The following is a 27,182-nucleotide window of genomic DNA, read 5'->3' on the forward strand; positions in this document are numbered from 1 at the left end:
GTCATATCAAAAAATTAAAACTTGTACAACGTCCTTGCTCAAGTATGTATGACCAGTTTGAAAAGATTATTTTGCGTTTATATTCAAAATTATTATCCTGATTTATGTGCAAAGATCTGCCTTAATACAGAAACTGTTCTGCTTTAGGAGTAATTTCTTAACATACATCAAATCAGCCATTTTGAGTGTGACCGATATTGTGGCATTTATAGTTATACCCGTTACTCGTAGAGTAAAAGGGTATACTAGATTCCTTGAAAAGTATGTAACAGGCAGAAGGAAGCGTTTCCGACCATATAAAGTATATATATTCTTGATCAGGATCAATAGCCGAGTCGATCTGGCCATGTCCGTCTGTCCGTCCGTATGAACGTCGAGATCTCAGGAACTACTAAAGCTAGAAAGTTGAGATTAAGCATACAAACTCCAGGGACATAGAAGCAGCGCAAGTTTATCGATTCATGTTGCCACGCCCACTCTAACGCCCACAAACCGCCCAAAACTGCCACGCCCACACTTTTGAAACATGTTTTGAAATTTTTTCATTTTTGTATTAGGTATGTAATTTTCTATCTATTTATAGTTCGTGAGATCCCGACGTTCATACGGACTGACATGGTCAGATCCACTCGGCTATTGATTCTTATTAAGAATATATATACTTTCTATGGTCGAAAACGCTTTCTTGTGCCTGTTACATACTTCTCAACGAATCTAGTATACCCTTTTACTATACGAGTAACGGGTATAAAAATGTAAATGCAAAAAAAATTTTAAAATTGTTTAAAGGTGTATGCGTGAAGCGGTGTGGCTAAAGTGTTTTTCAAATAGCGATAAAAATTGTCAAGACAAACAATAAAACGAAAAAAAAGACAAAACATGTTTCAAAAATGTGGGCGTGACAGTTTTTGGCTGTGTGTGGGCGTTATAGTAGGTGTGACAACACGAGTAGATAAACGGCGCTCACAAACTTTACACCTACACTTTTAAAAAATGTTTTGAAAGTCTTGTTATTTTTTTCGATTTTCTTAAAAACTTTTTGTCACGTCCACTCTAACGCCCACAAACCGCCAAAAACTGTTAGTGCTGAAGAGTAACCTTCGCACTTCCACTAGTTGAGTAACGGGTATCAGATAGTCGGGGAACTCGAACTTGTTTTTGAATTGTATTTATTTGTCCCAAAATTAAATTTTCTGTTTAAGCTAGATCCAATGTCTTAAATCTGTTAGTTGTCGGCATATATATGAGACTTCAAATGACTAGTAGCTGTTGATAGGGGCCTTTGGAGTTGCCAATAAGAAAAAGACAAAGTTTTAACTTTTTTTTTTACAAAAATTTGGTCATATCAAAAAATTAAAACTTGTACAACGTCCTTGCTCAAGTATGTATGACCAGTTTGAAAAGATTATTTTGCGTTTATATTCAAAATTATTATCCTGATTTATGTGCAAAGATCTGCCTTAATACAGAAATTGTTCTGCTTTAGGAGTAATTTCTTAACATACATCAAATCAGCCATTTTGAGTGTGACCGATATTGTGGCATTTATAGTTATACCCGTTACTCGTAGAGTAAAAGGGTGTACTAGATTCCTTGAAAAGTATGTAACAGGCAGAAGGAAGCGTTTCCGACCATATAAAGTATATATATTCTTGATCAGGATCAATAGCCGAGTCGATCTGGCCATGTCCGTCTGTCCGTCCGTCTGTCCGTCCGTATGAACGTCGAGATCTCAGGAACTACTAAAGCTAGAAAGTTGAGATTAAGCATACAAACTCCAGGGACATAGAAGCAGCGCAAGTTTATCGATTCATGTTGCCACGCCCACTCTAACGCCCACAAACCGCCCAAAACTGCCACGCCCACACTTTTGAAAAATGTTTTGAAATTTTTTCATTTTTGTATTAGGTATGTAATTTTCTATCTATTTACCAAAAAACTTTTTGCCACGCCCACTCTAACGCCCACAAACCGCCCAAAACTGCCACGCCCACACTTTTGAAAAATGTTTTGAAATTTTTTCACTTTTGTATTAGTCTTGTAATTTTCTATCGATTTACCAAAAAACTTTTTGCCACGCCAACTCTAACGCTCTCAAACCGCCCAAAGCTGATACGCCTACACTTTTGAAAAATGTTTTGATATTTTTTCATTTTTATATTGGTCTTGTGAATTTCTATCGATTTGCCAAGAAACGTTCTGCCACGCCCACTATAACGCCTACAAACCGCCAAAAACTGTGTTTAAGACTCTCCTTTTCCCTTCCACTAGCTGAGTAACGGGTATCAGATAGTCGGGGAACTCGACTATAGCGTTCTCTCTTGTTTTGAACTAAGTTAGTATTGAGAGTATACTTCCCTATTTTGACCCTGTGCCTTCCAATTTATTTAATATTACCGACTTTGTGAAATCAGTCTGCTTAAGATTTACATAGAAAAAATTTTGTCTTGAAATTCGAGGCTTAGTTTTACAACAGCAAGGTTTTCTTTGGCAGAAAATATTGAATACGATACGCTCCTTTTTCGTAAAACTACGCCACCGTTCGAGCGAAACTTGAGTTAAGCCAGCTATTTGCTTAAACATTTAATAAGACCTAGCACAATCTGCATTTTTTATTCTTAGCTGGTGTATAAGTATAAGTGCGAAGGAGATTCTTAAACACAGTTTTTGGCAGTTTGTAGGCGCTGGAGTGGGCGTGGAAAAAAGTTTTTTGGCAAATCGATAGAAATTCACAAGACTAATACAAAAACAAGAGAGAACGCTATAGTCGAGTTCCGCGACTATCTGATACCCGTTACTCAGCTAGTGGAAGGGCGAGGGAGAGTCTTCCACACTGACAGTTTTTGGCGGTTTGTGGGCGTTAGAGTGGACGTGACAAAAAGTTTTTAGGCATATAAATAGAAATTTACAAGACTAATACAAAAACGAAAAAATATCAAAACATTTTTCAAAAGTGTGGGCGTGGCAGCTTTGAGCGGTTTGAGGGCGTTAGAGTGGGCGTGGCAAAAAGTTTTTTTCCAAATCGATAGAAATTTACAAGACCAATACAAAAATGAAAAAACATCAAAACATTTTTCAAAAGTGTGGGCGTCTCAGCTTTGGGCGGTTTGTGGGCGTTAGAGTGGGCGTGGCAAAAAGTTCTTTCGCAAATCGATAGAAATTAACAAGACCAATACAAATACAAAGAGCAATTCAACGAATCTAATATAGCCTTTTTCTCTACGAGTAACGGGTATAAAAAAAGAGAACGGTATTTGAGTTCCTCGGTACCCGTTACTCAGCTAGTGGCATTGCGAACGAGAAATTCATTTATTTGTTTGGCATATCGATGAAATGAGCAAGAAAATAATCAAATTAAAATAAAATTAACAAATTTCAAAATTGAGGGCTTGGGAGTTATGGGTGTCTTGTGGGCGTTAGAGTAGGCGTGGCCAAAATTTTTTTGGCATATGGATAGAAACTGGAAAGACAAATAATAAAATTCCAAAAGTGTGGGTTTGTCTGTTTTTGTTGGATTGTGGGCATTAGAGTGGGCGTGGCAGTATGAGTAAAGAAACCTGCACTGCGTCTATGTCTTCCGGAATCTGCATGCTTTTATAGTTCCTGAGATCTTGACGTTCATACTGATTGACTCCGCTAATGATCCTGATCAAGAATATACATACTTATATGGTCGGAAACGCTGCCTTCTACCTGTTACATACTTCTCAACGAAAAGGAACTATTAGGGTCACTTATTGCGGTTTGTAGGCATCAAAGTGGGCTGGTACACCATATTTGAGCACATACGATACACATCAAATGTGTAGTAAAATACTTTTTAAACAATATAGTACAACTTTTTACTCTACGAGCAACGGGTATAAAAATGCGAGTAATGTTTTAAGCAAATAATGAAACTCTTCTTATATATTTTGTACCCTAATAATGTTATTTATTAGGTTTAATTACTACAGCTATTTAATGTTCTATACTATTTTCTTTTGACATAGCTTTATTATCGGCTACTTTGCGCACATATCAGAAAGCGGCGTGTGACTCGGATGAAGTGGTTATAGCCTGTCCCCGTGGTACTAGTATTTCAATTGAGTTTGCCCAGTACAACAAGTTTGTTGCGAAAGGTAAGCATGTACTCACATTTTTAAACCTGAATTTAAATTTTTTTTACTTTTACGCTCCCGCTTTACAGACGGCTACAGTTTCGAAGAATTATGTCCTCGGTCTGGTGAAAGAGGATCAAAAATCCGAGGTAGAACAAAGCACCTACTTCGCGGATCGATCTTTGGCTCAACATCACTAAACATACCGTCTAACGAATATATGAATGAAGGGCACTCTCTTGCAGTCCCAGTACAACCCGTTCCAGAATCTAACAGCAGCAGCGCCACCAGCTTCGAACCAACTTCTAGCATGACCCCCTCTGTTGACGATGTGCAAATTACTGATTACAATACTGACAACGCTTCTGAGAACTGCATGTGGCCAAATGCATTACAGGTAGTGGAACATTTTTTGTATCAAGTCTACAAGATATTAAACTTGTATTGTTCTTGCACCTTTAGCATGTCGTGGTTTAGATAGCTTTAGATATTGTATTTTATTAGTTAAATAAAAAAAAATTTTTCGTCAAAAAACTTGATATCAGAACATTTGTATAATGAATGTGAGACCCGTCACTAGTTTTCACCTTGTTAAAAAGATGTTTTCGCTTGATTATATACTATATACTATACTTTAAAATGTTACCAATTTCGTACTACCCTCCTGCTTTTATTTTTCCCTTAATCGTGGAATAACACGGCTAACTAGATTTGTTACAAAGTGAGTTACAGGTGGAACGAATCGTTTCAGGGTGTTTAAGAGAAATATTTCTGGTCATTGAGGTTAATTAAACTAACAATGGTAAAGTTTAAAAACGTGAAAAACGTTAACATATAAAAGTTCTGAAGTCAACTGATTTCATATTAAACTATACCATACAATATTATATATTACATTAAATTTTCTCAAGCGGCACGCTTTACAGAATAATTTTTTTTTGCCACATTGTAACATTTTTGTTTGTTAATTATTTGTCTATCTAGCTTTCTGTGCCAACAAACTGAGTAACGGGTATCTGATAGTCCAGAAACTGGATTATTGCGTTTTCTCTTGAATTTATAATAATCAGATGTTACAAAATGTTGTTTTCCACTTTTACTTTAAGTATACCTCAATACTATGGCCAGAAGTAGGTGCGGAAAACTAAATGTCAGCAGTCATATCTTGATAAGTATACATACATATGTATTTATATCCGTAACTCGTATAGTAAACGAAAGTTGCACCCAAAGACGCTCTTACCCACAGTTTGGGGAAAAGTATGTAATTCGTTTTGCCTTTATCATTTGGTTATAAATCTTTATCGATGTGCCGAAAAAATTTTGGACGAGCATACGAACCACTTTAAACTGTCACGCCCACATTTTTCAACAAAAGAGTCGAGTTCCCCGACTATCTGATACTCGTTACTCAGTAAGTGGAAGTGCGAAATAGAAATATAAACACAACAGTTTATGGCAGTTTGTGGGCGTGGATAACAAAATTTTGGCAAATCGAGAGAAATATACAAGACTAAAAAAATTGTGAAAAATATAAAAACATTTTTCATAAGTGTAGGCGTGACGGCTTTGGGCGGTTTGTGGGCATGACAACATGAATCGTCAAACTTGCTCTTCATCTATCTCTTTGTAGTCCGCATGCTAAATCTCAACTTTCTAGGTCTTATAGTTCGAGATAGTTTAAGATTTCGACGTTCATACGGACGGAAAGCCGGCCGGCGGACAGACAGATGGCGAGATCGACTCGGCTATTGATCCTGATCAAAAATATATATACTGTATATGGTCGGAAACGCTTCCTTCTGCCTGTTACATACTTTTAAACGAATATAGTATATACATAGATGCAGGGCAAATTGGTTTACCCATGTTGCCATGCTCACTTTACTGCCCACAAATCGCCCAAAACTGCCACACCCACACTTTTGAAAAATGTTTCGAAATTTTTTTAGTTATGTATTAGTTCTGTAAACTTCTATCGGTAAACTTTAGATTTCTTTGTGTAGGTATTTAGTTGAAGCTGACTCCATTTTATAGTTGAAGATAGTTTTCCTGAAAAAGATCGCGTTTTAGGCACTGCCTGTGTTACCCAATCGTGAGCGGTAGATATGTACATATTCGGGCTTATCGGAATCACTGTTATTTCCTTTATCCTGACCAATGGCTGGATATGGCCGTTATATCATCTGTCCGTATAAAAGCTGTCATCACGGGAACTATTAAGATTAAGCAGATTCTAGTGTCGACTACGCTACCCAAGACTGTGTCAGAGCCCACTCTCTTAGGCTTGGCAAACTTGACAAATCTATTAAGCGCAATCTTTTAAAAAATGCTTAAATTTTCACTTGGTGTCTTGCCATTTTCGATCAATATACCATTTTAATTTTGGACACCCTCTCTGTATAGCCTACAAACTGACCAACACACTTTTGAGAAATGTTTGTATTTTTGCTCATTATATTATTTGGCTTTCAACTTTAAAACCACAAGCCGCAAAAAGCACTCGTTCTGTTCATTCTGATAGTTAAGGAAATCGAATATTGCCTTTTCTCTTGTTTTTACTCTACGATGAATATGTATAATAACAAGCTAAAAGGAGAGGTTTTCGCTATATTTTCCTTTTGGTGTGCATGCACTTTATAAGGAGTATTAATAATAGGTCGGGAGAAAAACTTATTCTTGTGTTTGTTCCTTCCATCCTCAGTACTCTTTACTGCAAACTGTCGTCGAGGCCTGCCAAAAGAAGAAGCACTGCAAGTTCCACGGATCCCTGCAATTCTACGGCCAAGGCTCCAGCGGTGTGGGGGACTCGTCTGGAACCAGCAGCTATCACAGCAGCACAGCCAGCTCCAGTCCAATAAGCAGCGATCCTTGTCCCAAGCGCAAAAAAATTGTCGAAGTTGCTTACAAATGTCGGCCATGTAAGTTTGCCTTACATATTAAAATTTCCTTTTTGAAAGCCACTTACCATTGCCAACCATATATTATTTACTGTGCATCAATGGAAAGTTAAATTATGTTAAAAGTCTCGTATTTATAGTTATTTTGGATAAGTATCACTAACCGAGTCCATCTGGCCCTGTCCGTCTGCCTGTGCATACTCGGGAACTTTACAATTTGGAAGAGCAGTAGACGCAGTGCAAGTTTGTTTGTTTTGTTGACCCATAAAGCCTCGCCCACTCTAACGCCAACAAACCGCTCAAAACTGCACTATCGTATTGCAATAATTTTCATTTTTTATTTGCCTTGGTTACTCGGTTACTCGTAGAGTAGTAGGGTAAACTAGGTTCGTTGAAAAGTATGTAACAGGCAGAACGACGTTCTGCAAGCAGCAGCAAGCTGCTTTACAAGAATACCGATTTCAAATGTTACATTTAGTTCAGCCTGTAAATCCATTCGTCACCATAAAAACTTTGACCAATCCAAATTAATTAAACAAATTATGCAGCGTGGCACAGTATTAACCAATCTTCTCTGCAAAGTTCATTTTCTCTGCCCGCGTCGCTGTCACCTAGAAAAGCGTTTGTAAAATCAGTTTCACATTGGAATATTAAATAAAATGAACCTTACCATAAAACTCCGCAAAAGTACATAAAATTATTTCCCAAGGGAAAACAAAATGTATTCTTAATTAGGATCAATAGCCGAGTTGATCTGGTCAAGTCCGTTTGTCCTTTCGTCCGGATGAACGTCGATTGATTTTTATACCCGTTACTCGTAGAGTAAAAGGGTATACTAGATTCGTTGAAAAGTATGTAACAGGCAGAAGGAAGCGTTTTCGACCATATAAAGTATATATATTCTTGATCAGGATCAATAGCCGAGTCGATTTGACCATGTCCGTCTGTCCGTCCGTCTGTCTGTCCGTATGAACATCGAGATCTCAGGAACTACAAAAGCTAGATATTTATATCGACAAGCCAACAATTTTTTAAATTTAAATTTCTTAAATTTTTTTCATATTATTATCTTTCTTGCCAAAAGAATGTTTAACTTATCGTTCTCTTTCTATTTTTATAATTTTAGCGATACTTTTTTGTTGTTTTTGTTGTCCACTGTCGTTTTTAGGGTTTGCGGATTACTCGCTCGCACCATTTTGATTCTGCTGTGATGGATATGAAAACTGACTACAGTGGCGGCCGATAAGGCTGAATGATGACGGACGGACGGACAGACCGTGAACAGACGCACAGTGGCGCATTAGATACTTTTGCTTTACTAAAATCATAACCCTTGAACCAGTTGAGATATTTTCAGGTAGTTTTAATACCGTTCGATTAAGTGGTCATACAATATGGTGAGATAAATAGTAGGTTTTATACTCTAAAACAAGAGAGAACGCTATAGTCGAGTTCCCCGACTATCCGATACCCGTTACTCAGCTAGTGTAAGTGCGAAGGACAGTTTTTGGCGGTTTGTGGGCGTTAGAGTGGGCGTGGCAACATGAATCGACAAACTTGCGCTGCGTCTATGTCTCTGGAGTCTGTGTGCTTAGTCTCAACTTTCTAGCTTTTGCAGTTCCTGAGATCTCGACGTTCATACGGACAGACAGACGGACGGACAGACGGACATGGCCAAATCGACTCGGCTATTGATCCTGATCAAGAATATATATACTTTATATGGTCGGAAACGCTTCCTTCTGCCTGTTACATACTTTTCAACGAATCTAGTATACCCTTTTACTCTACGAGTAACGGGTATAATTAATGTTTTTAGAGGCAGTTTTCTCAATTTGTATCCAATTTCGACAAATACTTTTCATTAGTTTTCTCTGAAAATGCTAATATGGTACATATTTAATGTTTTAAAAACAAAAAATAAATAAATTTTAAAGGAAAAAAATTTTGGTTTTTTCTATTTTCTATAAAAATGACAAAATACAATTTTTCATATATTTTAACCTTTTTTTTTACAAATAATCATTCAATTTTATTTAATTTAATATTTTTGAATAGTTAGTTAATTATTATACATTCATTTAAGATTATTACAAAGTCAGGGATTGAAAAACAAGCCGCCAATACAGATAAAAATGCATGCCATACAATTTTGTACTGCGCAGCGACTGCGCGTTTTTTATGCTGAGTTGAAAGTATCTTTTGCCTGGGAAATTCGGGGTGGGACGTGGGGGGACCCGATCTCGTTTGATTCTGATAAAGAACATATTCAAGAACAACACCTCCAAACCCAGGGAATGGTAGGGAATCGATTTATATACTCCATCAAAGTTGAAAAATATGTGAAAATAAGTACTTCGGTAAAACAGGTATTCCTGCATTTGCATAGAATATTATACATTTATTCTACCTTTGTTTTACCGAGATATTTTGACCCTTTCCATAGAGACCATAACCAAGCCGGTCGGTTACATATTTTACCTAAAAATTGACCGCAAAGTCAGAATTTTCTACAAAAAATACCAGTTTTTTTTTGCAACCCAAAAAAGGTTCAACTTTGAACATGTGTTACTTCTAAAATACTGAACCGATTTAAATTATTTTGGATTCAACCCTTTCGAACTATTACCTGTCGAATGCGATATCCCACGCAACGATCCGTTGTCATCAAATTTTGAATTAAATTAAGCAAATGTTTCTAATGCGTCACTGTGAGACGGGCGAACAGGCCCAGATCGACTCGGCTATTGATCCTGGTCACGAATATACGAATAATAATATATATATGTATATATATATAATATATATTTTTACGTCCGAAAAGCTTCCTTCTAGATATGACATACTTTTTACTCTACGATTAACGGGTATAAAGGTGGGACTCGGTGATAAAAAGAAAAATATGTTGTTGTTAAATAAATATTTACCGTAAACAGGCCTGACACAACTAGTGGATACATTTTTCGTCTTTTCCGATATGGATCTGGCGTTGGCGCATTTATTTTGTGGCAAACCCAGAGATTCCTTTGTCAAGACACTTCAAGAAAACAGCACGATTGGGATCTCTCTCTCGAACGCTAACTCTTCGCGAACTATACAAGTTTTTTTCGCTTTCTATACATAATATATAAATGATATTTATCTACGCGACGATTTTGGTATTTAGGGATACCAAAATTTTATGATTACACAGATGAATGTAATTTAATTATGAATGTTAGTCGTATTTAATTAAGTTTATTGCTAAAAACACTTATAAAAGATTAACCCAGATTTTTATGCTTGACCTGTTAGATCAAAAATAGTTAGAGATCGATTAGGACAAGCAGCGAACATGCCGCCCGCCAATGCTAAACGTAGCATGAAAAATCTCGCTTGTCCGAATTTCGGTATCCTTGTTAATGACAAGGTCGTTGAGCTGAAAACCTTCAGCCAAAATTGGTCGACTGAGGGGGATTGACTTGGGGGCTATGACCATCTCGTAATCATCCATGATCCTGGCGTAGAACGCATTCATTAAATTGTCCGCGCCCACAAAGTTGGTTCCGTTGTCACTGTAGAGATGCTGAACCATTCCTCGTAGACCGGTGAATCTGTCCAGAGCCGTCGTGAGGCCTGTCACCGCTTCCTGTCAGTATCCAGACAGTATCCGCTAGCGAGTATGTGCCAAAGTCAGCTGCGCACCTCCGTGCAGAGTCAAAACGTGCGAGTACCGTATTACCAGCAGCCAAAAATGATGCGAGCTTCGAAGGATCATTGGATGACGACGCGTCAACCCAGAATGACGCAATCGCCCCCTTACCCGATGCCTTCTACCAAGATCGGTGATAAGCTCAAGAGCTTACTTTTGGGAGGCAGTATTTTATCACTTTTTACCGCGGTCAGTTCGCACAAGAAAGACTCTTTTTGAACGATGAGTACGATAGCGAGCAGAGCATAGTCCAGCTCCTGAATGCTTAAAGGACCAGTGCACCTTTCTCCTTTCCTGATAGCATTGGTTTTGAACCAAAATATATAACATATGGTATAACTCGTACCACATGGCTAAAACTCGAAAAACGTTTCAGAAGCGATGACCTTAGGACTGCGTGGTGAACGCGAACTTTGTCCGCCTTTGCCTCTAGCGCGGCATCACCGATCTCCGTCGAAGGCCAGTCACCTTGACTGTGTGTAAGCCACTCCGAGTCTCGCCACCACAAATCAAAGTCCTTTAGCTCACTCGGAGGCAGCCCTCAAAACATTGACCAATACATCGACCGTTTTTTTTTTTTCCTTTTTTTAACGCGCGAGTCCCACGGCCACACCTCCCGCCCAACCGACCGAGGAGCGCTGCCGTGTATCGTACGCCTCGAATCGCGGGAAGATAGACGCGATATAGAAGACAGGACGAGGAAATACATGTATATAGTAGTAAGATCTAAGAACTCGTTAAGTATGTTAGTATTGATCGCTTTAAAAACGGCAGAGAGTCAGAATTAGAGATAATAGGATACAATCTATTATAGTCAGAACATAATACTCTGTAGGGATCATGCAACTCATAATTAGATCTACAATGATTTAAAATTAGAGGTACGTAATTTCTAGTAAATCTGCTCGGAACAGTGAAGTTTAGCCGACTAACCAAGTCGGGACTATCCACTTCACCACGAATAAGGTTAAAAATTAAGACTGTTTCAAGCATCGTTCTACGGTTAGCTAAGGAGGGTAAGTTAATTAACATTAATCTACTTGAATAGGGAGGTAATCTAAGGTTTGCATCCCAATTAAGGCGCCGTAAGGCAAAAAGTAAGAAGTTCTTTTGAACCGATTCGATGCGGTCCGAGTAAACTTCATATTGTGGACTCCAAACAGGTGATCCATACTCGAGGATCGGACGGACTAGAGAAATAAATAAGGTTTTGGTCATGTAAGGATCATCAAATTCCTTTGACCACCGTTTTATAAAACCAAGCACACCTCTGGCCTTATTGACAATGGACAAAATATGGTCTGAAAATTTAAGTTTAGGGTCCAGAAAAACACCAAGATCATCAACATGTGTTATTCTGTCCAAAGAGCACCCACTTAAAGTGTGAGTTGCGTGCATTGAGTTGGCACGATAAAAGGTCATAACTTTACACTTAGAGCCATTTAAGTTTAATACGTTATCACAGCACCAGGTTTGAAAGCAATCTAGATCGGATTGTAAGAGAATACAAGAAAGAGAATTTTTAAAGAGGACCCGTTGCGTCCTGCCATTCAGATAACTTAGAATTTAATTTAGGAGATCAACAGGGAAACCTAATAAATCAAGTTTTTTTATTAAAAGTGAATGATTAACAGAGTCGAATGCTTTACTAAAATCCGTATAAATGACATCTGTTTGAAGATTATTTTTGAAGCCCTGTACTACGAAGGAGGTTAGCTCCAGAAGGTTAGTAGTTGCTGATCTGCGTTTCATGCTGACGTGATATAATTGACCTACAAAGGTGCTGCAAATGAGGAGTGATAACGTTTTCAAAAAGCTTAGGGATAGCAGACAATTTGGTGATTCCTCTGTAATTGCTTGTATCCGATTTGCTACCTTTTTTATGGAGAGGGATCACAAAGGACTCCTTCCATATTTGGGGGAACTGTGTAGATTCCAGAGATAAGTTAAACAGTTTTAGAAGAGGCTTGCACAAGGCTTCCGCACAGAATCTAAGGACACAGCCAGGAATTCCGTCGGGACCTGGCGAATAGACAGGCTTAACTCGCTGAAGATCATAAAGCAGTGAGCTTTCGTTTAAAGTGGGACAGAATATTAAATTTGACTTTGATACCGCGTAAGAGTAAGGCCGTTCAGAATGAGGTAACGTAGAATATGTGGTTTGAAAAAACTTGGCAAATAGATCGGCTTTTGCCTGATCCGATGTTACCGAAGTATTTTCAAAAAATAGCGAGGAAGGGTAACTGGTTGTTTTGCGCTTAGTGTTAACGAAATTATAAAACTGTTTGGGATCCTGTGCGAGCTGGAACTTACAACGGTTTAAATAACACTGAGCGTTAAGCACGGTAAAATTTAACCGAGCACTTACATATTTAGAAAATATAGATTGAGAACCGGTATTTTTAAATTTTATATAAAGTCTGGACTTAACATTTCTTAGATGTGTCAACTCTTTATTAAACCAAGGAGGTTTGTTAGAGGTAGACGGATAGTACATCGGAACACATATATATAAAAAATATCTATGGCATCGGCCATTATGCTGCAAGAATATAGATCGGACCCATTAAAGCCAGATATAAAAAGAATTCGTTGAATGAATTCGTTTGGTTGACTTATCTGGCCGCTCTTTTATTATTGTTGTTGTGTATAAGGCTTTTGAAAGCATCATAGTAGCCTGGCCAATCCACACATTCATATTATCCAATGTCCCCAAACGCGTTCCGCAACTGTTCCACTTGCTCTAGACGCTTCTTTAATTAAAATTTTCGTTTTCCTTAACTGCAAATCCCTCTTAAAATTCTGCAACGTAGATTTAAAGGACCGATTTGCCTGCAAATTTACTAATTGCTCCAATGTCGGAGTCTCTGAATGCCATTTCATGATGACGAGTGTAAAAAACAACCAGACTTGGTGCAACTCACCACCCCAAAAAATCATGTAATAAGAAAATTCAAAAAATTCTTGACCCGCACAACACTTACTCACTTACTCTGTTTGTGCACCAGATACGACTTAGAAGAAGCCGCCAAAAACAATAGATGCGAGCGTCACCTGCTCCGTCTATTTATCGCAGTCTTTCTTTCCCGTCTTTCGCCAAGCCGAAAATAGGCGAAGAAGAAGAAGCTAAATTCCAAAACAGCCGTTGCTGCGTCTAAGTATCGCAGTTTTATTTTCAGATAATTTGCCGAGTCAAATTGCAAACTTAACGCGGCCGCGGTCTAACGTATATTGTTAAATAGGGGTCATTGTAAGAAGGGTTCCCCGGCATGAGTAAACCACACAGTCGAATAAATTTAAATCGTTATAATTATTCACTGATTTACTTTAAGTTATGATTATGTACAGGCGTGTGTGTGTGTAACGGGCGGCGTGTACAAATTCAGACTGATTTTTGTCCTCTCCTCCGTTCTCCTTCTCCCCATCGCACAATGGCGCAAAATACAAATACAAATACAAAAATCAAATTTTTGATGACAACGGATTGTTGCGTGTGATATCGCATTCGACAGGTAATAGTTCAAAAGGGTTGAATCCAAAATAATTCAAATCGGTTCAGTATTTTAGAAGTAACACATGACCGGCTTGGTTATGGTCTCTATGGAAAGGGTCAAAAAATCTCCGTAAAACAAAGGTAGAATAAATGTATAATATTCTATGCAAATGCAGGAATACCTGTTTTACCGAAGTACTTATTTTCACATATTTTTCAACTTTGATGGAGTATATAAATCGATTCCCTACCATTCCCTGGGCTTGGAGTATGAGGTGTTGTTCTTGAATATGTTCTTTATCAGAATCAAACGAGATCGGTCCCCCCACGTCCCACCCCGAATATCCCAGGCAAAAGATACTTTCAACTCAGCATAAAAAACGCGCAGCTTAGTGCAAATTATGCTACAAGTCGCTGCGCAGTACAAAATTGTATGGCGGGCATACATATTTATCTGTATTGGTGGCTTGTTTTTCAATCCCTGACTTTGTAATTATCTTATATTAATGTATAATAATTAACTAACTATTCAAACATATTAAATTAAATAAAATTGAATGATTATTTGTAATTATTTGTAAAAAAAAGGTTAAAATATATGAAAAATTGTATTTTGTCAATTTTATAGAAAATAGAAAAAACCTAAATTTTTTTTCTTTAAAATTTATTTATTTTTTGTTTTTAAAACATTAAATATATACCATATTAGCATTTTCAGAGAAAACAAATGAAAAGTATTTGTCGAAATTGGATACAAATTGAGAAAACTGCCTCCAAAAACATTAATTTTCGAGTATAAAATCTACTATTTATCAAACCATATTGTATGACTACTTAATAGAAAGGTACTAAAATTACCTTCCATTTAAAAAAAAATTATAAAAATATCTCAACTGGTTTAAGAGTTATGATTTTTGTAACCCAAAAGTATCTAAGGCGCCACTGTGCGTCGTATGCACTGCAAAGAAACGTGCGAGCGATTGCACTATGGGAAATTTCCCCACTTTTTCTGGCCTAAATAAATAACTCTAGAACGGGGAGATATATTTAATTTTTGTTTTTTGTATGGGGTTATCATATCTTTAATGGTACCAAAAATTGCGGGCGTGGTACGGCCGCTTCTATTTTATGTAATTTATAACTCCAGAACGAAGAAAGATATTTAGTTTTTATACCTGTTACTCGTAGAGTAAAAGGGTATACTATTTTCGTTGAAAAGTATGTAACAGGCAGAAGGAAGCGTTTCCGACCATATAAAGTATATATATTCTTGATCAGGATTAATAGCCGAATCGATATGATCATGTACGTCTGTCTGTCCGTCCGTATGAACGCTGAGATCTCAGGAACTAAAAAAGCTAGAGAGTTGAGACTAAGCATAAAGACTCCAGAAACATAGAAGCAGCGCAAGTTTGTCGATTCGTGTTGCCACGCCCACTCTATTGCCCACAAACCGCCCGTTAGTTTTGAAGACTCTCCTTCGCACTTCCACTAGCTGAGTAATGGGTATCAGATAGTCGGGGACTCGACAATAGCGTTCTCTCTTGTTTTAATAATGAGTCCACAGCCCATTTGATTTTTTTAGCTCCGTCATGCGCTTAGGCATATTTTGGGTATATTATTCCACTTGGAGGGACTGCATATTTTGCCAGTTGGGATTTTACATGGCTCCACCCATTTTTTTTTGGGATTCATACCAGGAGATGGCGGTGGCCAATTTAGCGACTGAAAATTTTGATTTTCCATCCAATTGTTTACCGAAATCAATGGAACAATACCCATATTTTGAATTACTTTTGGAAGATTTTGTTGTAAAATGTTTAAATACTGTTCCTTCCACATTATTCCTTCAATTAAGACCAAGGGACCAACTCCGTTTTTGTATATACAGCCCCAAACCATTATTGATCCGCCACCGTTCCTTACGGTTTGCTTCACGTTACTTGGTGACTGGACTGTGGAATCTCTAGTCCAATACCAAGAGCGTCCATCTGACTCGAAATTTGGTTTTTCAGGTTATATGGTCAGATGAAACAAAAATTAATCGTTTCGAGTCAGATGGACGCTCTTCGTATTGGACTAGAAACCCCACAGCAACAAAACAAGACTAAGATTATTATCGTACATAAAATAGGAGAGAAGATACTGACCTTTGAAGTTAGAATATGCAACTCGTGTTACAGTTTTACTCGTCAGTGTACGTACGTCTAAACTGTATTTTTTAATTACAATAATCTGAACAAGAATTAAATAAGCTACAGGGTGAGGTACATTTTATTGATAGACTCTGCTAGACTCACTTTAAATCTCTATTCAAAGGTAGGTCATTATCAAAAAATGCTTTTGTTGGGCAACTTACATTTTTATTAAATTACGGGTACAGCACTAAGTAGTTATACCCGTTACTCGTAGAGTTAAACGCCTTGATCTCACGAACTATAAAAACTAGAGAAGAGAGATTGAGCCTCCCAGAGGCAAATACGCCTCACAAGTTTGTTATGAAATGTTGCTACGCCCACTCTAACGCCCACAAACCGCCCAAAAGTACTTTTAAACAAGAGAGAACGCTATATTCGAGTTCCTCGACTATCCGATACCCGTTACTCAGCTAGAAAAAGTGCGAAGGAGAGTCTTTAACACTAATTGTTCGACGGCTTGTGGGCGTGGCAAAAAGTTTTTTTGCAAATCGATAGAAATTTACAAGACCATTACAAAAATGAAAAAATATCAAAACATTTTTCAAAAGTCTGGGCGTGGCAGTTTTGTGCGGTTTGTGGGCGTTACAGTGGGCGTGGTAACAAAAATCGACAAACTTGCGCTGCTTCTATGTCTCTGTAGTCTGTATTCTTAATCTCAACATTCTAGCTATTGTAGTTCCTAAGATCTCGACGTTCATACGGACGGACTGACAGACGGACATGGCCAGATCGACTCGGCTATTGAATATATATACTTTATATGGTCGGAAACGCTTCCTTCTGCCTGTTACATACTTTTCACCGAATCTAGTATACCCTTTTACTCTACGAGTAACGGCTATAAAAAGGTGTTGATTAGTATTAATTTTTTTACGTCCTGTAATAAAATTGTTATCGATTTACCCAAAATCTATTTGCCACGCCCACTCTAAGTCGCCCACAAGCCACTCTAAAATGTTACGCCATGACTTTTAAAAGTTTTTTTTTTTTCATTATTTTATTATGTATTTATATTTCAGAAAATGTTGAAAGTTCTCATTTGTTATTGCACTAGCTGAGTACCCAGTATCTGATCGTCGGGGAACTCGACTATAGAATTTTTTCTTGTTTTTTTAAATCATACATTTATAAACGAATTTTGTTTTTTTATTTTTTTATGTATTCTAGATGAATTCAGGAGTAAGGTGGCTTGCCACAACGATGTAGCACAACTAGAGTGCAATCCATACTCCCGTATTGCCGTATATAGCGCTAGCTTTGGAAGAACCGAGTACGAGAGCATTCAGTGTCCCCAGCCGCAAGGAGTTCGCGAAGAAAGTAAGTTACATTTCTTATCCTGAAAAAAAATTACTCAACTTTCTGATTTGACGGATTCACTTCCGGTTGTTTCTCGGATGATCTCTTAAAATTAATCATCAATTATCTGACTGGCAATTATCTACAGATTATGTTAAATTATTACGAATAACTTTTCTTATTTCAGATTTAAAATCTGATTTAGACAGTTTTTAAAAAAAGCACCATGATAGCTTACAATACTTTATTGGTTTTAAGAGTTTACAGATGACATTTTGTCGTGTTCGTGGCTTACACCCAAAGTGGGTACTCTTTGAACAATCACTTTTATTCACAATTTTTGCTTTCTTTTGTACCCTTCAGTTAGTTTTGTTATCATATTGGGCCAATAGTGAATATAAAATATTCAATTTCAATATTCAATTAAATTTTTAATTACTTAAGAAAGCTTGCTTCCTTTTTTGTCTGTTCCAATAAGACTTAAAAGCCGTGGTGTTTCCCCCGGGCCCGGTATTCGCTGTCGCCGGGCCTGCTTATCTTAAATGAGGATCTTTGTTAAGAACGATAAAATTAGGCGAAAAATAAAATAGCAGCACTTCATAAAAAAATGCATAAATTTTCAATTTAAAACTTGATAGTAAAAATTTCAGTAATAACAAATGTTTGCGTGCTGAAACTACACCGATCCGACTAATTTAATATTTAGTTGGGTATCCCTTATTACCAGTAACAGGATCGCAACGTTTTGGCATGGAATCAACCAGGTCCTGGCACCGTTTGAAGGATATTTTGCTCCAGGACTCCTTAATTATATCCAAAGTTATTCGTTGTTTGTTGGCTTTGAAGCTACAAATTGAATTTTTGATGGGATTACGGCCTGGAGACTGTGCAGGCCAATCCAAAACAGGAACAGATTTATTTTGGAACGAGTCCTTGGCTTTCCTGCTAGTGTACTTGGGGTTATAGTCTTGTTAATAGTATTCGGAAAAGGATAGCATCATCGTCACCAAAATATCCACAAACACATGTTGATCCATGATGCCCCAACTACATAGTACGAGAAACAAACCCATACCATTATACAGGATCCTTCGTGTTTAATTGTTTCTACTGTGTCGTTTGGCTAATATACGGTGTTCCTAGGGCGCCTTACATTCGATCAAGAACCATTGCCACCAAAAAAAAACCACCTTGCTCTCATCTGTCCATAAATAGTTCGTCCATTTTTCGCATGACCAATTTAAATATTCCTTGTCAAACTTAATGCGCTTGGGTATGTGTCTCCCATTTAAAAAAAGGACTTTCCTTGGACTACAGCCTTTTAAACCCTTAGACATGTGTGAACTGTTTGCACTGTTGCGGATATGGTGAGATCCTTTTTCAGTTCGGTAGGAGCTTTAAATGGATCCTTCTTGCAGTCGGGCACTAGCCTTTTGAAGAGATGGGTGCCCAATGATTGTTTTGTGTCACGTTTTTCGGGATTCTCGTTCTAGGTAATTGCATTTCCTATCATTTTGTTGTAACATCGAAGGATTATACCAATATTTCTGTGTGATTTTCCTTCAGAAATTGGTTTTTTGACCACGTCACGTTTATCTGAAGTGCAATGTTCTCCTCGTCCCATTTTAATAATTTTTTTTTAAGGTATGTTTAAAAAATAATGTTGGAAATAGGAATACAAATGTCAAGTTTTATAACCATGTGCTTTTCACCTAAACAAACCGCCGACAAGTATCGAATATTTGAAAAAATCGATAGTGCTGCTATTTTTGTTTTCACCTCATTTTAGACCTTGCTGGCCAAAAAAAATATAAAAAAAAAAGGTGTGGACAATTCAACTTTTTTTTATTTTTTGATATGAAAAATATCTAGCATTATGCGAAAAATCTGTATTTCGTACCTTCGGTACCGCAACCTAAATTTATTTGATCGAGAATAAAATACGTAGTGGTGCTGCTATTATTTTTTTCGCAACTGTATGTAGGCGTTAGAGTGCGCGAGGCAATTTTCTAAAATAAACTTGACGGTGTCTCTAAAATCTGTTTAGTCAAAAAATATGTTTAACCGATACTCGCAGAATACTTGATCAAGATCAGTAGCCGAGTCGATCTGGCCATGTCCGTCTGTCTGTCCTTATGAACGTGGAGATCTCAGGAACTATAAAAGATAGGAAGTTGAGATTAGGCATGAAGATTCCAGAGACATAGACGCAGCGCAAGTTTGTTGACCCACTAGCTGTGTTACGGGTATCAGAGAGTTGAAGAACTCGACTATAGCGTTCTCTCTTATTTTTATTTAATTCATGCTTTTCTCCATTTCTATAAATATGCCAGAAAAGTTTGAAACATTTTTCGTTCGCACTTCCACTAGCTGAGTAAGGATTTCTGAGTATCGGGGAACTTGACTATAACGTTCTCTCTTGTTTAATTTATTATTGAATAACTTTTGTTCTTACATTGACAATCTTCAAAAAATTCCGAAAAGTAGATTATCCAAAGTGAAGTAGTAAAATTTATTACAAATGTGGGATTAGTTTTGGGTTTTAATGATAAGTTCCACTGTTTTATTATTTTATTTGATTTTAAATAGTTTCATTACTGAAAATAGTGCCAAGTATAGCTTGAATAAGATACTTTATAATACAATGAAAATTTGAAAATTGAATTTAACACCGTTTGATATATAATATTCCTCGTTTTTTCGTAGTAGTTTTTTGCGTCTTCTCAGCGTCGTCTCTCGATTTCAACTTCTAGCTTTTCACCTCCTCGCTTTTCACCTCCTCGTCAATCTCCTTTCCTCATCACAACTCATCTATGGTGTATTCGGCTAAACAGTGATGCCAGACCCATTCCCACCATCATCGACGTCCTCGTAGGATCTTTGAATCAATGGCTTCATATATTCTGCACAAGAGGTAGTATATTTCGGCCCTTCAGAAGATACTGACTCTTTTAAAACATCGTAGGTTTCTCTTAGCTTGACTTTGGTAACTTTATACGGACCCAAATACTTCGGCTATGGCTTAATTCATCTTGACGCCTACAAGAAGCTCAAATGGAGTTGTATGTGTACTCCTGCAGTACGTAGAACTGAGTGTCTGCTGAACCTGGCTGACGAACTTGTATCACTTGCTAGGGTCCTCTACGGAGCAGCAATACTGCTTAAACTCGTCCGATGTGAATCCTGTGCCTCGATCGGAGATTATTTAAACAGGGTTTCCAAAAATGTTGCTTTTTGCCTTGCGATAACGTCCTTGGATGAAGTAGATTTTGTAGGATACAGCCAACAGAATTTCGTGAATCCGTCAATGACAGCTAGAATGTGCTTGTACGCCTTATGAGTCGATTCAAGATGGCCCAAAAAATCGATGTGAAACTTTTGAAGTGGCTGATCTTCCTTCGGTAATGGGTGCACCTCTCCTTCTTTTTTGCCAAGCTTTCTGTTGGATACAATACACGGAATGCAACATCTAATCTGCCGTATGATTTTGTCCTCGAGTTTAGAAATGTAGTACTCCTTTGCGACGATTTCTTTGGTTTTCTTTACGGAAAAATGTCCTTTTTCATTTGCTTGTCGAATTAATTCGCGTTGGAGGGTTAATGGCACAACTATTAACTCATCGTCGTTGACCTGTTTGTAAAGAAAACCTGCTTTTAAAAAGAAATTCTTGTGAGTAGTTTTCTCAGCAAGAATGTCAATAATGGCTTTTAATTCCTCGTCCTGCGATTGAACATATTTCAATTTAATATGCAAGCTTTCATCAGAGATCGTCATTACAGGATTACGGCTTAAGGCACCAGCATGACGTATGCGCGTGCCCGACCTGTGCTCGACGTCAAAGTCAAACTTGAAGTTCGAGAATCCAACGTGCGACTCTGGAGCAGACCTCTCTTTTTCCATCGTTTTCGTAAAGGCGTTGCAATCGCTTATCAGCTTAAAGTGTATACCCAAAAGGTAGACTCTTAACTTACGAAAAGCTTCAACTACTGCCAGAATCTCCAACTCATAGCTAGAAAACTTTCTTTCCGCGTCCGTCGTCTTTTTACTCATATAGTAAACAGGATGAATCTGGTTATCCTAAGGTGACTTCTGGAGTAGAACTGCTCCGAAACCATCAATCGATGCATCTGTGTGTAGTTCCGTTTCGTGCTGCGGATGAAAAATTTCGAGGACTGGCTTTTGGTTAATCAAAGTCTTAAGCATGTTAAAAGCGGCCATCTCTCTAACAGTAAATCAAAACTTGGCGTCGTGTTTCATTAGATCTGTCAAAGGCTTGGCGATGATCGAAAGGTTCAATATAAACTTTCGAAAATATCCAACCAGGCCCAGGAAGCTTTACAGTTGCTTATGGTTTGTCGGAGTAGGGAACTTCGTAACAGATTTCGTCTTCTCGTCTGAGATACTGATCTTCTGATTCTCTCTCATCCCTAAGCCATACTCTTTGCAGCGCTTAATGACTATCTTGAGATTGTATACTGCTTCACGTTCGTCTTTAGCTGGAACTATGATGTCGTCGACATATGGAATCGCAATACCAGAACGCGTCAAATCACGGAAAAAAGGTGTTTACGTGCCTTTGAAATATACCTGAAAAATTTGTAAGACTAAAAAAAACTTTCAGGAACTGGTACTGGCCATTGTGAGTTACAAACGACGTGAACTTGCGGCTTTCTTTATTGAATCCGTTTTTGAGATCAAGCGTGCTGAATATTTGAGCATTTTGCAGACGGTCCAGTTGATCTTTAATCAGGGGAAGAGGAAAATTATCTCTTATTATTACCTTATTACTCCTTCTGTAATCGATGCAAAGTCGTGTTGTATTATCGCGTTTCTTTACAAATACGACCGGACTGCTGTACTCAGACTCGGATTGCTCGATGATTCCGTCTGTCAGCCATTGTTCGATTGGATCGTCGATTATGCATTTCTCGGAAAATGCCATTCTACGCGGACGCGATTGCACACGAGTGTCGTCTTTTAAAACGATACGCAACTCGGCATTGGTTGTTTTCGTCTTCGTAGGGGTATAGTTCTTAATCAAGTCGTAAACTTCGCATACGCATCTCGACACTGGTTGTTTACGTCTTCGTAGGGGTATAGTTCTTGATCAGGTCGTAAACTTCGCGTTTTCCTTGACTGGTTGCATTTTCGTCAATGTTGAGGTTTATATCTTCGGCACTTTCAACGGTTATCTTCATAAGCGGACTTATTTCAATGTTTTATTATTATTTCAAATGCTTTGATATTTTTTCAGTTCTGTATTCTATCGATTTGTCAAACATCTTTTTGCCACGCCCACTCTAACGCACACAAACCACCCAAATCAGTCCCGCCCACACTTTTGAAACATTTAACATTTTTTTTAGCTTTTTCTAGCTGAGTAACGGGTATTTGATAGTCGTGGAACAGGGTTATAGCGTTCTATCTCTTTAAAAAAGGGTATACTAGATTCGTTAAGTATGTAACAGGCAGAGGGCAGCAGTTCCAACCATATAAAGTACAGTAGAATCCGGTTATAACGACTCCGCTCATAGCATCAGTCCGGTTATCGCGACGGAAACTCAATGGCTTGGTTGGTCCCCATACAAAGTTATATGTAAGGACCCCCGGTTAGTACGTCTCCGCTTTTAGCGACAAAACGCTTATACCGGCGAGATTTTTCATAAATCAACCGGATATTGCGACTTGCCAAACAAAAATAAACAGCAAAATAACGCCAACAAATTTAAGCATCAAACGATGTATTATATTTATCTATCTGTGACCGACGTCACAAAAATGTTTACAGCGTGCGTGTGCAGACCTCCTGCCTATATTCCATGAGATGTCCCGTTATATTTCTAGTTTTTTCAGCTTTTTTTCAAAAAAACTTAATGCGTAAATTTTTTTGTTTTCCACCTTTCTGTTAGTGCGTCTTCAGGGTATAACGACGTAAAATCGTCGGTCTCTTGAAAGTCGCTATAACCGGATTCTACTGTATATATATTCTTGATCAGGATCAATAGCCGAGTCGATCTGTCCATATTCGTCTGTCCGTCCGTATGAACGTCGAGATCTCAGGAACTACAAAAGCTAGCTGAGTAACGGGTATCAGATAGTCGGGGAACTCGACTATAGCGTTCTTCCTTGTTTTTCTTTCAATAGCTTGTCTCGCTTCATATGCCACGGAGACTGTAATGCAAATTTGCCATGGTAGACGCAGATGCAACCTGGCAGCCGACGCAAATACTTTTGGAAGCCCTTGCCAACCAAATTCTCGAATGTACTTGAAAGTTGTTTATACGTGCGGTAAGTTACAAGCGAAAGTCGAATGATTAATGCACATGTCTATTAAAACGGCGGCCCATAAATATTAATCTACAGTGCCAAAGCAAGTTCTTAAAGAAAACAAGGCGTCGGAAGTGGAGGCTGACGAATCTGAGGATTTTGAAGGTGATCTGAATGACCTGTACGACGATGAGCTGATCTATAAGGAGTCCGAGGCAATACCAAAGCTGCACAGCAATACAACATCGACAGTACGCCGAAACGGTACTAGATCGCTAGGGTTTAGATTCAGCGTTAATTCTGCGAACAATCAGAACATGACAAACATTTCTATGGTTGTTGAAGGCGGTGGGAGTGGTGTGAATCATGTCATGACGCAGAGTGCCGACTTAAGTCTAGAGGGTAAGAAATCGATTTAATAAAATTCAGTCGTCGAGCTTAATTGAAAAATTACTAATACGAATTAAAATGTTGTTTTCCAATAGAGGATCAAGAACTTCTTTATTTTTATCTTCTTGTCCTGGGGTCATTTGGAGTGCTAGTTTCCATAGTAATTTTCGGGACTAGGATAGTGCTTCAAAAACGTCGTTTGATCACGGAAACGCACTCCAGCTCCTTAGCAAAAAGGAGTAGAGGGGCAGTTGAAGAAACAACCACTCCAAGCGGCTTTAATGACACAGTTTCCGAAATAGACGCTGAAATTGATTTAAAAACTACACTCCCTTTACCCAGCTTGTCCAAGAAAGAGGTAAATACCTAAGTCCACTAAATAAATTCACTGTTATATATTCAACCGTACAGAATTACTTGACTTACGCACCAACCAGCAGTCTGTACTCCGAACTCTCCTCCAACCAGCTGGTCTCAGAGTGTAGTCCAGGGTATGTCGCCGGACAAATGGAAAAACCGGCAATGGTTTCGACTCGTCAATCCCCCGACCTTATTGGCATAACACCGGGACCTTTTGTGACTACAAGTATGGCGAGCTTAGGCGGCCACGGTCCGATGGCGGGGATCCTAACGTCGGCTATTGTGATTGGAGCTTCTGCACCCAGTACCAGTGCCTCAGGTATGTAACCCCGACGGCGCATGTTTTAGTTATTCCAATTTTGTTCTCCCTCTAAGGCACTATGATACCTATCACCCAGTACAAAACTGGTCCAGCATTCAGAGGCGGGTACATCATAAATGCCGAGAGCATGGGTGTAATTCAGCGTTCGAATAACACGCCCAGCTCGTTAAACTTGCTGACCGGGAGCACGCCAGAGCACCCCCCACAAGCGGGACCGATAACCTCGTCGGGGCCCATGACTGTAACTCCACAGGACCATGGGAATATATGTGTTGCAAGCACATCAACACTGCGGCGTGTTAAGCCACCTATTTTGCAGCCACAGCTTTCATATGATGGCACAGCACCGCGGACACTATCCACCGGAGTAGCTGTTGGCTCGCAGTTCTATTACGGATGACACAGCACACTGGACTGTGACCCGTTTGTGTACAGCACAGCTTTAGGTGTGTCGACCTCGATTTCCAGTACTCAAAAGACAGGAGAGGATCGAGCAAGCTTTAAAAATGGCATCGACACGTCTTAGCCATTGACGTCGGCATTCCCAAGATGCGCTAGATTGCAGAGTTTCGGGCTAAGCAACAAGGCCAATTCTATCAAAAACGCAACAGGTGTTTTACAATCCCAGCCAAATGCAGACTCTTAGTCAAATGAATCTTATGAAGCACCCTGTTATGAATAACACAGAAGAAATATTGGCAGCTGAGTGTATCTTACAAATAAATTATATGGTACTAAAAACGGAAAAATCTTTGTTGAATTAATGTTTCCATCTGACAGCCGAGAGGGGCCGGTAACCATACAATGACAACTTTGTAATACACTTGTGTGGGTGAAAAAAACCCTATTCCGCATTTCAATCAGACATTAATACCAAAAAATTAGAGAATACATTAATACAATTCAAAAACGTGTAGTCCACCAGAGAATATTTGTGTGATGAAAGTTAATTAATGTCTTGTACGAAAAGAAAAGTGCACAAGCTTATCCGAAACAAATTTTAAGGATGCACCGGTTTTTCAATGTCCTAATTAAAAACCCGACCCACTTTAATGAAATTTCCGCAAAAGCATAAATAATTTCCGATGTTGCGGCAGAAACTGCGCAGTGGAATTATTTACCACATAAAGGTGGTAAGGTCAATCGCAGGCCCTGCGCATTTCGGAAACCTGAATATAGAATTATATTACGAGGGTAGTTATTTCTGTAAAATATGTTAGGACCTTACACGAATACCAAAGTGAACTCCTGTATAGTTTTTATTCAAACTATATCATTAAAATATTTGTAAATATGTTTCATTTAGTCCTGCTGTTTGTTTTGAGGATATACTTTTAATATCAAGTGCCTTCCTTATTAGCATTTAAGTGTAAAGTAGCCGTACAATATACCAAAACCATTGGGAATTAACATTGCCTACTAAATTGTAAATAAATAGTGCAGCAGTTATTATTGTTCAAATAAATGCAAACCCGAAATTACAGGAACAGTTATATTTTAAAAATAATCCTGGAATTATCAACAAAATTCCGGATGTCCAAAGTTCTCAAAAGAACGCAATTAATTACCTGTGTTTAGGTACAATTAGGATTCTAGCCAAGACATATATAAACATAAACATGAAATTGGTGAAGCAAATGAAAAAAAATTATCTCATAAACAATGCATAAAGCTATATTAATTAATTTAATCAAATTTCCATAGGGCTAAGAAAACCACTCAATAATGCAATCTATAAAAAATAGAATAGATTTAAAAAATCATAAAATATTGGTAGAATAAGTTTACATAGTAAGTAAACTGGTTTCTGTTGTCTCTTATCCCCCTATAAGTATGAATTCTACATTTTATACGATTAATTTAAAATAAAGAAACTATACATAACTATAAAACTAAGAAGATTTTTTTAATTAGTTCCAGGAGTTAAAGTGTCAATTCAAAAGTTTCTGCAACAAATAAATAAATTTGAAAGTGTTAATAAACTAATTATAACCGAAACTCTTAGAGTAAATTACCCATTTACTAGATACGTTGTAGAATATGTAACAGGCGGCACGATGCAATTGGACTTTTTTGACCTCGAACTTAAAGATTCTGTCGTAGACTTGTAGTTTAATCTGTGTGGTATAATTTCTTTGCATGACCTGGCTGAACTTCTAAATGCG

The 27,182-nt window shown here is 38.0% G+C and overlaps 1 protein-coding gene and 1 long non-coding RNA gene across 7 annotated transcripts in view; one reads left to right on the plus strand and one right to left on the minus strand.

Moving 5' to 3' along the window:
- The window catches only part of LOC6535245, a 40,378-nt gene extending 13,465 nt beyond the window's left edge, over window positions 1-26,913 (plus strand). For 3 of the 5 annotated variants that reach the window (XM_015191498.3, XM_015191497.3, XM_002095865.4), the window contains exons 3-11: window positions 3,993-4,121; window positions 4,190-4,497; window positions 6,805-7,021; window positions 17,550-17,699; window positions 23,823-23,966; window positions 24,042-24,347; window positions 24,431-24,693; window positions 24,747-25,014; window positions 25,071-26,913. In XM_015191498.3, the coding sequence (XP_015046984.1) occupies window positions 3,993-4,121; window positions 4,190-4,497; window positions 6,805-7,021; window positions 17,550-17,699; window positions 23,823-23,966; window positions 24,042-24,347; window positions 24,431-24,693; window positions 24,747-25,014; window positions 25,071-25,417 (2,132 nt within the window). In that variant the 3' untranslated portion in view covers window positions 25,418-26,913. The other 2 variants (XM_039375384.1, XM_039375385.1) reach the window with 2 other exon arrangements.
- On the minus strand, window positions 6,540-7,315 carry LOC120321735. 2 transcript variants are annotated; one of them, XR_005561448.2, is made up of 3 exons: window positions 7,165-7,315; window positions 7,069-7,091; window positions 6,540-7,003 (listed from the first exon to the last, which is right to left on the minus strand). It is a non-coding gene; the product is annotated as an uncharacterized LOC120321735 (long non-coding RNA). The 2 variants fall into 2 exon arrangements; XR_005561447.2 differs by having other exon boundaries at window positions 6,540-6,970; window positions 7,165-7,313.
- Window positions 26,914-27,182: the final 269 nt, after the last annotated feature.

This window comes from Drosophila yakuba, chromosome 3R (assembly GCF_016746365.2).
Source record: "Drosophila yakuba strain Tai18E2 chromosome 3R, Prin_Dyak_Tai18E2_2.1, whole genome shotgun sequence".
NCBI lineage: Eukaryota > Metazoa > Arthropoda > Insecta > Diptera > Drosophilidae > Drosophila > Drosophila yakuba.